The sequence below is a fragment of the Cydia amplana genome, chromosome Z, assembly GCF_948474715.1.
Source record: "Cydia amplana chromosome Z, ilCydAmpl1.1, whole genome shotgun sequence".
NCBI classification, from domain to species: domain Eukaryota; kingdom Metazoa; phylum Arthropoda; class Insecta; order Lepidoptera; family Tortricidae; genus Cydia; species Cydia amplana.
In genome coordinates this window covers 1,109,100-1,122,590 of record NC_086096.1, presented here as the reverse complement: position 1 = coordinate 1,122,590, position 13,491 = coordinate 1,109,100, and the positions used below count along the sequence as shown (strand labels likewise).

At 38.9% G+C, this 13,491-nt stretch overlaps 1 protein-coding gene across 1 annotated transcript in view; it reads right to left on the bottom strand.

Annotated features, from left to right (window-relative positions):
* Positions 1-13,196, bottom strand: part of LOC134660932 (F-actin-monooxygenase Mical-like) — an 81,311-nt gene extending 68,115 nt beyond the window's left edge. The window contains exons 1-2 of the mRNA XM_063516816.1: positions 13,121-13,196; positions 1,796-1,976 (exon numbers count right to left, since the gene is read on the bottom strand). Coding sequence (XP_063372886.1) covers positions 1,796-1,969 — 174 coding nt within the window. The 5' untranslated portion in view covers positions 1,970-1,976; positions 13,121-13,196. The remainder of the gene's footprint in view (positions 1-1,795; positions 1,977-13,120) is intronic.
* Positions 13,197-13,491: the final 295 nt, after the last annotated feature.

Below are 13,491 nucleotides of genomic sequence, written 5' to 3'. Positions count from 1 at the left end.
GTTAGCGTAGTACTGTCCTGTGATATTTACACCTTTTTCTTTATAATCGATTAGTAATACTCCTTCACAATCCCAAAATATCGTGGCCATGACCTTGCCAGCTGAAGGGATGACCTTCAACTTCTTGGGATGAGCTGAACCCTTAATGTGCCACAGCATGGACTCTTGTTTACTCTCTGGGTCATAATGATGAACCCAGGTTTCATCTCCAGTAACTATTCTTTGCAGCACCTCATCAGGATTTTCACCGCACAGGTCAATAAAATCGGAACAACAAGCTACACGCATGTCTTTTTGAAGCCGAGTCAGCATTCGCGGAACCCATCTTGCACTTACTTTTGACATATTAAGATGGTCATGTATAATATCATGTGGGTTAATCAACTTTTTCTTGTCACACGTTGCTATGGTTACGGTCTCCTGAGTCACTCTTAAAATTTTAGGTTATTCGTATTTAAATAAACCAAACTTGCATTTTATGGTAGTTATAAGACCTTTCCATAATGGGACATTTACTGAGCATGTTAGTAGAACATGGTACAGCAGTTCTTTTAACAATCTATGCTACTATTGTCTCCTCGCTGATGGGACAGAATAACAACAAAAAATAGTTGATTGACCCATGTACGGTACCAATAGAGAGATTGGTTACTTGTGCTATAGATTTTACCTTCACTCGACCATCTTCCAATATAAGTTTTTCCACTTTATCAATATTTTCTTGTGAAGTAGCTACTACAGGCCGGCCAGGTCTAGGGTCATCTTCAATACTCTCCCTTCCGCGTTTAAACTCGCTTGACCACTTTTGAATGGTAGATAAAGAAGGAGCAGACTCACGGTAAACACAATCCATTTCCTCTTTTATGGTTTTTTGATTTTTACCCTGTTTTGTCAAGAATTTTATCACGCATCGATGTTCTAATTTAGTTAACATTGTCAATTCGCACAGGATGTTCATGTTTGTTCAGCAATTGCAGAAAAACAAAAGACTATCTCGGTTCGAATTATACTTTTTTTTAATGTCAATGAATAAACCTTAGCGGCCAGTAACGAAAGAAATTTTAGAAGAGGTCGTAAGATATCAATACCGAGAATATTTTGAACGCCCCTCGTACTAGTAACTTTTGTTTACATAGTTAGTAAGTTCTATTTAACGATACTTTACCGACATATGTGGCCACTTTGGCCGTTACTATATATTTGATGGTGACTACTTACACTTCAGAATCTCACTTCGCCTAATAACGCACAGTCGAGACACTGTTCTACAGACCAAGTAACCTCACAAACTTGTGTTCGAAGTGCTTTTTCTGGCGCAGCGTGTAGTGGTCTCGGACAGGCCAGGCCATGAGTATTTTAACTGGATCAGGCATGAGGGGTGGGGGGAAATGACCGAACGGGATAGTCTTATGCATTTTTCAGTAGGAGTAGCAGCGAAAGCGAGTTTAAAATTTTTTCCTCACCTCAAAAATTGCACAGCGCCGCTAAAGAAGTGTTCACTTCAAAAACTTTTAAACTTCCAAATAGAAAAAAAATCAATGTTACCATTCGATTCCTTACATTGTACTTAAAAAATGTATTGTATAGCAACAATATACATAAACGCAATATTTCACCGACAAAATCGCAATTTCCTTGTTTTGCATACCTACATCGAAACGGCTTCTAACGTTACATGATGACGTCACGATACTCACGATGTATTGCCAAATTGTTAGAAAGGTTTCGTGAGTAAAGTGCGGGTGCCATACCATTCATAAAAAATTGTCAAAATTATTAGACAGTATTTTCTCACCTTAAGTTTGGGGTAGAAGTCCGGCAATCTGTTAGGCTTCAGTCCGAGCGTGTTACACATCTCCCTGTGCAGTGCGAGGATTTGTTTCATGGTGCCGGCCGCGCAGAAGTGGTTGAGCATGTCGGCTGCGAGCGCGCACTCGGGCGGCGTCGGCTCCGCTCGCCCGCGGTTCATGTTGGGGCTGGAAAGATACATCTGGTTAATGGGGTGGGCAACTGTCAAAGGTGTGCATAGATGGCGCCATCATAGCTTGCCCTTTTTCTATGAGATTTGGCTTAAAGGGTTGGCATCCAGGGCATTAAAAAAACAAAAAAAATTACACAATTCTAGGGATTGACAGGGCAAATCTGCTAAATACTTCGACCCCATTATAAGGAGTTATCCCTCAACAACTACATGTCATTGCCACCATCTTCATATGTAGTAATTCTGAACACATGTCGAATAGTTAGAAAATTCTTTCAAAATTATCTACAGCTCCTAACACCCAGAATCAACGTCCATCCGTAACACAAACTCTACCCGGATTACCGAACCAAAATGACCAACAATACTCGAAAATTAATATAATACGAAATAATGCACTTGGCTTAGGCCCGTGCATTCCATTACCACCAGTGTTTTACGAAATGCTGTGAACATAATAGAAACTAATAAAACCGGCAAAGTGCAAGTCGGACTCGTGCACGGAGGGTTCCGCACCATCAACAAAAAATAGAGCAAAAAATCGTGTTTGTTGTATGGGAGCCCCCCTTAAATATTTATTTTATTTTATTTTTAGTATTTGTTGTTATAGCGGCAACAGAGATACATCATTTGTGAAAATTTCAACTGTCTAGCTATCGCGGTTCATGAGATACAGCCTGGTGACAGACGGACGGACGGACGGACAGCGAAAAGTCTTAGTAAGTCTTGGGTACGGAACCCTAAAAAAGAATAATAATATAATAGAATTAATAAATCTTTATTCAGAAAAACATAGTCATACATTTAAAGTAGGTACCTACGGCTTTTTAATGACTTCCACCTGAACTAGGAAAATCCTGTATCTCAGGTTGAGAAAAGTAAATTACATAAAGTCAAACTTATGAGATAAATTTGTGTTTATTTATATAGGTAGGGGGTTGTGCACAAATCACGCGAGGTGTTTTCGGATACTTTTTAACGATAAAAATGCGACCGTGCTGCCGCCGCACTCAAATATGCCGTGCCATAGAGAAAATAGTAAGACAAAAGTGCTCACTCCATACATCAGTTTTGGTAACTGTGGACCGGAAAGTCTAATGCTCAACAACATAAGACTTTCCGGTCGATGCTACATTTATTGTCAAGTAGCAGTAACTGATAATTCCGCTACTCGATGCTAGATGCCGACTATGAAAATAATAGTCTTTTTCTCCAATATGCTCGGAAATGTTCACCTTATTGTACCAAAAATAGTACGGGAAGTTATTCGTTATTGTCAAACAACTCTAATTAAAAAAAATCAAACTATCGCTGTCCTGTTCTAGCGGACGGGAATGAAAAAAACACTACAGTAATGACTTATTACTGTAGTGTTTTTTACTTTTTAAAAATTAAAAACGCAAACAGCCAATTATTATAGCCGCGAGCCGCGTCTACACGACATCAGCTATCATTTCAAGCTATAGGATAGAGTGAGATAGTAAGATAAACGACCTTACTTGTCTCGTTCTTACAAGACCGTTGTGCTCGTGTATGATCGTGCGAATACTGCTTAATAAAATCAAAGATTATTTTTATATTTTTTTAAGGATCTCATCCGTGTTCATAAAGCTTATATAGTTTGTCAAAGGACTTTCTCATTTCAAACATAGACAGAGAGAATCATACTATCTTTGTCTTACACTAGTACTAGCACCCGAAAGTAAAGGATGGGTATAGTTCTTACTGACTGACAAATTGGTTTGACCAACTATATTGCACAGTTATATTGAATGAACGAATATTGAATGGTACTGACTGGCAGAATAAGTTTGTACCCTTAACTTTTAAAAATTAATTAAAGAGGGAAATTGTTTTTGACATTTTTGATATGAAGGTTCGATTTGAGTGATGCTTGATGCTTAAATAATTATTATTTTACCTTATTTCCTCGCATGTTTGGAGAAAAGCACTATATATGCCTCGGCAGGAATAGCAATTCGTCGCAATCGACACTCATCCACGAATTGCCCTTTCCCGGCCTCTGCAATAATGTACTATTTGGTACCAAAACTGATGTATGGAGTGAGCAATCTATGTATTTTTTTCTATGGCAGTGTTCACAAAGATACGGAATAGATTTGTCCGCTCTGTGACATTTTACAAACATTAGGTTATTTTCCGCAAGAGAAAGCCACTTTGACTCCCAAAACGAACATAGGAAAGTATAATAGCCTTTTGCCTTTATGCCCAACGCAGTTTGATATGCGCTTTCTAGATACATACGTTACATATGGAAATACGGGGTCCTCATAAAAGTTCATGTTAAATCATGTTTATTAATGAAAAACGTGTTGTTATGCTCTTTATTTTTATAAATCGTTTTCTAGAAATAGTTTTAGCTAAGGTTAGGTAAAGGTGCCCACTGATTACCAGTCCACTGGACGATATCGGCCTGTCAGTTGTTCGGAACTGGCAACTTTTGCTTTAAACTGACAGGCCGATCGATATCGTCCAGCGGACTGGTAATCACCCACTGATTACCAGTTTATTACCTTTAGAGAAACATTGAGCAAGGGAAACACTTGTCGGAGTTGTGGGGAATCGTCATAGTACTGTGTCTCTTGCCTCGAGCAAAATAAACTATATGTTTATCTTACCCAACATTACCTTATACTATAAGCTTATACTTAGATATAAATCCCAATGAGCAACTTTCACTGTGGGACCAACCCTGAATACCCGAAAAATGTTTGTCTGTTTCATACATTGCGGCTGCGGCTGAACAGGAAACCTAGCCACGATGACAATCGTTGATACAACACGCCGATCGAAAATCACATAATACATGTATGGAAGTCACGGGACTTTTAGTAGCATACATACAGTCAGCAGCAGAAGTTGCTAAGCGGGCGAAGTGTTCAAAATTACCTTGACACGCTGTTATTTTCTTAACAATAAAGTCGCGCCGAGATCATTTTGAACACCTAGCTCCGTAGACAACGTGCCAATCGCTATCCCCGGGAATTCCCGGTTCTCGCCATACAAACTCGGTACCGGGAGCAATCCCAACTACGTAGCGAACGAAACGCAATTGTCACTGTCACACTAATATGGAATAGTGATAAAGAGACACAAAGCGATTAGATGGCGAAGCGCAAGTGATCGTCTCCTCTTGGCTAGGCCGCCTGGCGCCGCTTTGCACATTCTGCTGCTGACTGTACGTTATCCCGATACATATTGCGTTTCGTTTGGCGATTCACTCGAGTTTTAATAGTTATAAAACCTATTACGGATTGAAGGTAATAGCCAGAAAATTACCAAACCAGTTTTATTACTGTTACGTGTCTTACTGTCTTAGAACGGACGTTACCTAAAGTCTATTTTTTTATTCGGTAGACTAAAATGACATTTCATTTTCATAGTATGAAATGACACATGATGTTCATACTGTGAAATGTCATTTTAGTCTACCGAATAAAAAAATAGACGTGCTGGTACAGTCAGCAGAAGAGTCTAAAGGGGCGATGTATTCAAAATTCTCTGCACACGCTTTTACTATCTCAACAAATTCAGTTGTGTTTGTGGTTGTACAGTCAAGTGTAAAAATATGGGTGCATACAACTACTCAAAAATATGTCCTGCATAGTTCTTAATTCGCTGACATAATACGAAAAAAATACATACAGAATACAGAACATAAGAGGCCTGGACGTCCGAGGAATTGCTTTTCCAATGCTAAAAAAAACTATAGGTTCGGTGAGTCTTAAATGAGTTTTCGGTTGCACGTTACGGTTGTTACATATATATGACTCAGACAAGTAAATACGTTTGCAAAGCGCCCGGTGAATATTACAATTAACGTTTCCTCTTACGCAAGAGCGTTTAAATTAACACGAGCCTCGGTCATAAATAAGTAAACAAGTTTACACCTTACCGCAACGACTTTAGGTTACAAGACCTACACGTATTTTGATCGTAAGTTATTACCGTGCCCTTTTGAAATTAACAGTGAAACCTAGGTATGTACAGTCACCTGCAATAATATGTTGCACAACGAAGGCCGCTAAAATATCTGACACGATCTTATTTGAGCGTGGTTCTACAAATAAGATCGTGTCAGATATTTTTGGCACTTTGTCCAAATTGTGAGTTCATTGAAAAGGACTCGAGTTCTACTAATAAAGTCCAGTGCCCTGTTTACCAAAAGCTTGTAACTTGTAATACAAGTGGAAGTCCCTTTCTAACAAAAGCTCTCAAAAAGTGTCTCTATACAAAAAGTTTTTGATAAACAGGGCATAGGTCTCTAACAAGTTGAAAAGTACTCGAGTTTCTACTTAGTTTCCGTCACACAGGAGCGTTTTACGGGCGGAGCGCGCCGCTTTTACATAAAACGCTCACGCCCCGCCCGGAAAACGCGCCTGTGTGACGGAAGCTTTATAGTTTTCAGGGCCCGTACCATGAGTCCACGACAGTGTCAAAACTGACATTTACGCTATCGAGAACGTAATTTACTTTCTATACATCTCGTTTGCACTAATATGCGATTACGAGCGAGATGTATAGAAAGTAAATTACGTTCCCGACGGCGTTTAAGTCAGTGCCAAACTGATGGTAGCCGCTAGCCGTACCGGGTATGTTTGCGTTCAGTGATCTGCACCATGGAACCAGCGAATAATTTAAATAGCCTTGTATAAACAGCGACACTCCTAACTGTAAGTACACCGGTGGACCTTATTACAAATGGTACAGTTCTCACAAATATCTGAAGACACACTGTAACGCCTTGACTATAGTGGCGTGTTCAGATATTTGTGAGCACCTCGGCCGGTCCGATCGATATATCTGATGGCGACTAGGTATAAACCTCGTAATGCCTGAATTTTTAAAGAAATCGATCGGGCAATAAATAGATGCAAGGGTGAATGCAATCACTGTCTTCGCACGGGATTTACGTACCGTACAGTCGCCATCAGATTGATCAGATATATCGGAGTGGTCAAGACGCGGCCCTCAGAAATATCTGAACACGCCTCTATTGAGTATATTGTCAAGGCGTTAGTGTAAGGCCTGAGTGGACGCTCATGTTGGGCGTGCAGCGGGGCGGGGCGTGCGGCGTGCATGTCAAACAAATGCAAGCATATAGGAGCGGCCTTAGTGAACGCTGCTTACATCACTTGTGAGCCCGACGCCACGCTGCACGCCCCGCCGAACGCTCCGCTTCGAGCGTCCACTCAGGCCTTGCGACTATACAAACAGCACTCTTAACTGTCAATCGGTGGATCTTATAATTTTTGTAATAAGGTTTACGAACCGTCAGTCATATGCAATAGTGTATACAAATCTTTGACGCCGAATGTACTGTCTGTTTGTAAGTATTAGAGATGGATCAAATATGGACTTTGCCGAACATTCGGTTCAGATCATACCGAACCGAATATTCGGTTGGGCTAAAACTGCCTAAACGCTGAAAACAAGTACATACAGGTCCGCGATCTGCACTCCGCTAGTGTTTTTGACCCTTTTCCCCTCTGGACCGACCGGGAATGTTTATGAAAAGAAACGGAACCGTCTCATGCCTGACCGCGATGTGCACCCATAAACAATACTTGGTTTATTCGGTAAATATTCGGCAGATAGAATCGAACTATTCGGCTGAATACGAACATTGAAAAATATGCCGAATACCAAATAATTATCGAATATTCGGCCCATCTCTAGTTTGTTTTGACAGATGTCTGGCACACAAGTCTGTCAGTGTGGAAATGCACACAGTCCGTGGCTTTCGGATACCTAAAGTCTGTTTTTTTATTCCGTAGACTGAAATGACAGTTAATAGTATGAACATGAAATGTCATTTCATACTATTAACTGTCATTTCAGTCTACCGAATAAAAAAATAGACTTTAAGTACCTACATAATTTAAAAATCCCACAACATTTGGGTCCATAGGCTACGGTAGTCACCGTCAGGCGGGCCGTATGCTTGTTTTGTTGTTTGTCATCGACGTGGCAATTGGCATAAAAAAGAGCATACTCTCATCTTTACTCCAATTGGCTGTAAGAGTGACAGAGATAGTTGCTCAAAATTTACGATCTTAGATGTCGCGGTTATAGCCCTGTATGAAATTTTATTACCTAACTACTCATTCGGGGTCTATATAACAGAATCATACTTGCGGATATTGTACATGTGTATATGTATGTGCGCAGGTCAATGTCGTTGTAGCACGCAAACCGAGCCCGCAGACAGTTGTCATCATTACAACTACGTTCGTTACGTCGGATATATGTATACATATACATATATTCACTATCACTGGTAATCTAAGCTCTAACTAATCTAAGAAATCAGTTACACGCTAAATCCGGCGTCGATTTAGTCATAAGTCTTATTCGAGTTCTGATTGGTGCTAGAATCACACAGAATGATGGAAAATAGACACGCTGGACTCGGTTTCACGATCAGTCCAGACTGACAACAGACTGATAAAATTCCGACACAGTCGCCGTTTGGACACAGAACGCAACACACTATATGATATCTATTTCAGTTTATAATCGCACATTTGCCAAGCAAAATCCAATCCACCGTAGATTTCTAAATCCTAAAAGATCTAAGAATAGCCGCGGCGAAGCGAATTTGTAACAAATTCCAGCTAAACAATCAGCTTCCCTAGTATTGCTATATTTAGGACACTCCAGTCTCGAGAAACTTGAAGCGCAAGTTTATTTGGGTCATGCATAGACAGAAAAACAATAGTACATTGTGCAACGAGGGAGGTAAGTGAAATCTTGGAAACGAGGGTGGTAATTTACGACAGCCGCAGGCCTAGTTACGGCTAGAACTGTAGCCGTGAAGACCAGTCCGGCAGTTCCAGGGCGGCCTATGCTGACGTCCCTCAGCTCGTCTGTCTCCCAACCCGCAGTGGCTCTGGCAGCTTCAGGGGAGTACGGCGAGGTGGAACTCACCTCGGAGCAAAATCAGTACCGGCTTAAAACGTACCCTATTATTCGTATGCTTGGCCGATATTTCGCGAGATTATATTCAGTTCCTTCGTTAAACCCTTAATTTAACTCTCTCTCCGCCTACCCGTAGCACGTTTGCAAAATTCTTACCCCCGGAGTTACACACAATGTTTTTCATCACACTTGCGAAGAAAAAGCTACATTTTAAGCGAAATAAAATATATGTCTGCGGCGATAGCACCGTCGCATTTTTATCGCTTATCACCATGCCTGTCACAGACAAGTATAATGTACAGTCGCCACCAGATATATCGAAGCGGCCAAGGTGCTCAATAATATCTGAACACGCACTCTAACGCCTTGATAATAGAGGCGTTCAGATATTTGTGAGCACCTCGGCCGCTCCGATATATCTGATGGCGACTGTAAGTGCGAAAGTGACGGGCATAGTGACAAGCGATAAAAATGGAACCATGCTAGCTTTCCGTTGCTAATAAAATAGAGCTAGTAGAAATTTTGTTTTGTAAAACGAGTTGTACATTTTATATCTACTGTATTGATGACTTCACAATTTATCAGGAATCTGATAGTTACTAATAACTATCAATTAAATTAGGCTGTCTGTAGATTAGGTTAGAATATTTGTCGTTATCAGCTGTTATCAGTGATAACATGACATTTGTAAATTTCATTGTTCATATTGCTGTAGCTAACAGCATGTAGATACACTATGTCTATCTAATAGTCACCACCATAGAGAAATTTAAGTAAACAAAGAGTGGTAACTCCATACATCAGGTTTTCTTACCAAAACGCGAGTTATTTCGTAGTAGATATCTAACGTCAAGTAGTGGAAACTATCATGCAGTACCGCTACTTGACACCAGATGTCACAAGTTTCGCTACTGATGAAAAATGTACTACTAAAACAATTTACAAATAATATTATAAGTAGAAATTAGTTTAGTTTGTGTTAGCCGCGACATCTATTGTCAACTAGCAGTACTGATAATGTCCGCTACTTGACGCTAGATGTCGACTACGAAATAACTCTCGTTTTGGTAAGAAAACTGATGTATGGAGTTATCACTCTTTCTTTACTTATATTTCTCTATGGTCACCACCAACGGCCACGGCTGATCATCCGTTTGGCTGTGTGTGTAATATGGCCATTTCAACTTGTTTAAGTTAGGAACTCGACAAATAATGGAATTTGTATGCAATATGGCAGTTCCGAAATCTAGACTGCAATTAATGTTCTTAACTAAGTATTTAATTTCTGATTAATCATTAACTACGCACTTCGCGATCTAAGTTTTAACCGGCAAAGTCGACATTAACGGCCAATTTTGAGAAAATAGGTATTGATGGATATAAAGACATATATGTAGATGCCTCTTGTTGTTAAGCTATCAGAGAATGGTACATACTTTTGACGCATATTCTGATACGCTAGTTTTGATCCTGACTGTCACTTATGACCCAGAAATGTGCAGTAGTGTCAGTGTCAGGTGTGAGGTTAGATTGTCAGAGTGGTGAAACAGGCCCGTTTCTCAAAAGCTTGTAACTTGTAATACAAGCGGATGTCACTGTTTGAAAGCTTTTGTTAGAAAGGGACTTCCACTTGTATTAAAAGTTACAAGCTTTTGAGAAACGGGCCCCTGTGCCCTGTTTATCAAAAGCTTGTAACTATTTTGTCCAATTTTATGGAATGTATAAATAAATAAATAGTAATGGACATTTTTTTTACACAAATTGACTAAGCCCCACGGTAAGCTCAGGAAGGCTTGTGTTGTGGGTACTCAGACAATGATAGATATAATATACAAATACTTAAATACATAGAAAACAACCATGACTCAGGAACAAATATCAGTGCTCATCACACAAATAAATGCCCTTACTGGGATTCGAACCTAGGACCGCGGCTTCACAGGCAGGGACACTACCCACTAGGCCAGACCGGTTGTCAAAAATGTATAGGTATTTATTTTATAGTTCGTTGTACATGGGTGATTGAAGTGATCTAATCCGTCATAGACATAAACACATATATACCTAGTACATAAGTACCCCTTACTCGTCAGTAGCACAAGATTAAACATAGACAAAAATAAAACGCGTGGGTTTTTCAATTTGTCATCAGTTTCGCGACGGTATGACGAATGGCCATTAATAATATATAATTAATTATATGTCCCACGTGACAGGAATGCTTTCCACCAAATTGGATTAACACTAAAGTACCTAACGTCAACGTTTGACCTTGAGGATAAAAGTACACACACGTCAAATATATAAATAAGCTGTTTTTAACTTTTTACCCCAGACAGGAACCTAAAGGCCAGTTCGATCGGCTAATTAAATTCTTGTAATTATGCCTACTTGAATAAACTATCTTTTATCTTAATAATTCTGTTTTCAACCCTTTGCGGCCCCGACGCAAAAAGAGGGAATTCTCATGAAAATGGAACTTGCTAATAACTTGCTTATTTCGACGACCGGTCAGGCCTAGTAGGTAGTGACCCTGCCTGTGAAGCCGATGGTCCTGGGTTTGAATCCCGGTAAGGGCATTTATTTGTGTGATCAGCACAGATATTTGTTCCTGAGTCATGGATGTTTTCTATGTATTTAAGTATTTGTATATTATATTTATTGTTGTCTGAGTACCCACAACACAAGCCTTTTTGAGCTTACCGTGGGACAGTCAATTTGTGTAAGAATGTCTCTATAATATTTATTATTATTTATTTATATATGATCAGACAATGTGAAAATAATGTGAAGACAGTGAATATATGAGTGCAAGTGTACAGTCAGCAGCAATAGTTGCTAAGCGGGAGAGGTGATCAAAATGATCTTGACGCGATTTTATTGTTAAGGGAAATTTGAACACCTCGCCCGCTTAGCAATTCTGGTGCTGACTGTACCTCGCTACACTGTTATGTTTACTGCAGTAATTATGTAAGCTCAGTTATAATTGAGAACTTCCTCAACCAATGCCTCCGCAATGTTACAGCATAGGTTTCTAAAAATACAGTAGGTACTCATATTTAATAACCCCTTGTTCTTCGTACATTACTGATGAATTGATTTATTTGATTTACTAATAATAGGTCTACTAATGAACTTATTTAAAGACTAATACAGAGGCCGTGAGTTCAAGTCTCACCCAAGACAGTAATTTTTCCACTTTTAAATTTATTCTATGCTTAATAGCATAGATTGCAGGCATTTCTGCTTGTTAAAAATTAAAAAAAGATAATTGACTTAGTAGGAACTATCCAAACAATAGAGGAAGTTTAAAAAAATGGGTGAAAGTATTTTAGCTAGATCTAGGTTTCACTGCAATTACTTGCAAATGCTTTAAATTATGTAGTTTCTATTGTTTCTAACGAGTATTTTATTATTAGTAAAGAGGAGTATAAAAAAATAACTGCCTTTTGTATGGTATATGATAATATGTAGGATTACCACCATGGGAAATCCATGAGGAATGCCTTTAAAAAGTAAAAAAATATATAGTGAAAAGAAATGATTTTTCTCTTTTATTTATAAACTTAGGGTAACCTATAAGTTATAGACAACTTACAAGTTTAAAGACTACTCAGGTTAAGTGTATATACGTAGGCATTCAATGTAATAATTCACACGAAAATTTATAATAGTAAATCGGGATTGTATCACTTTTAAAGCAAGTACAGCAGCAAATAAATTTTGAGTGTACAGAATTAAGTAGTAGCTTCAAAGTATGCGACAAACGCCATGCATTTGAATTAAACTACACTTTATTTAAACTATATTCGTATTCAGCACAACCAAAATGCGAGGCCAAAGTGTTACACATACTCCGAGAGGTGAACGCACGAAGTGTAAATTTAGAAAAATACACCTACTTAAAAACCTACAGTTAACTCAATTCTACACTAACCGTTCACTTACTTCAGTTTCAACAATAAAAGACTCACAAAATCGTAACTACCGCGCAACTAGAGCCAGTAAATAAACAAAGAAAAATAACCAATTAAAAACATAATTAAAAAAATTACCTATAAAATTAGGAACTCGGTATGAATCCTATGCGGGCGTTGACACAACACAATTAAGTTTATAAACTATTCTTTCTTTAATAGTCTTCATTGATATTGGTTCACTTTGTAATGTTTTAACACTGATTAAAATATCACTCACCTGTAATTCACTAGAAATTAAAAACACTCCCCTTCCGTGACTTTGATTTCGTTTCGTCTTTATCGCACCACAGACGCGGTATATTTTGTTCACTGATGATTTGATGAACTTTCACGCAACGTCGTTCGTTACGTATCTGTGGTTCGTACCATGTTTGGCGTGACGTTTTTATGAGGTTGGCAGCATTGAATGTTATATCGTTTTAATTTTTCACACGTTAATGATTTCCTTTGATAAAATCCTTATAAAATCAGACCAATATCATACAGACTTTCGTTTTTAGCACAGACTTGTCATTCTCGCGCTCGCGGTTTTTAGGGTACCGTAGTCAACTAGGAACCCTTATAGTTTCGCCATGTCCGACGGTCTGT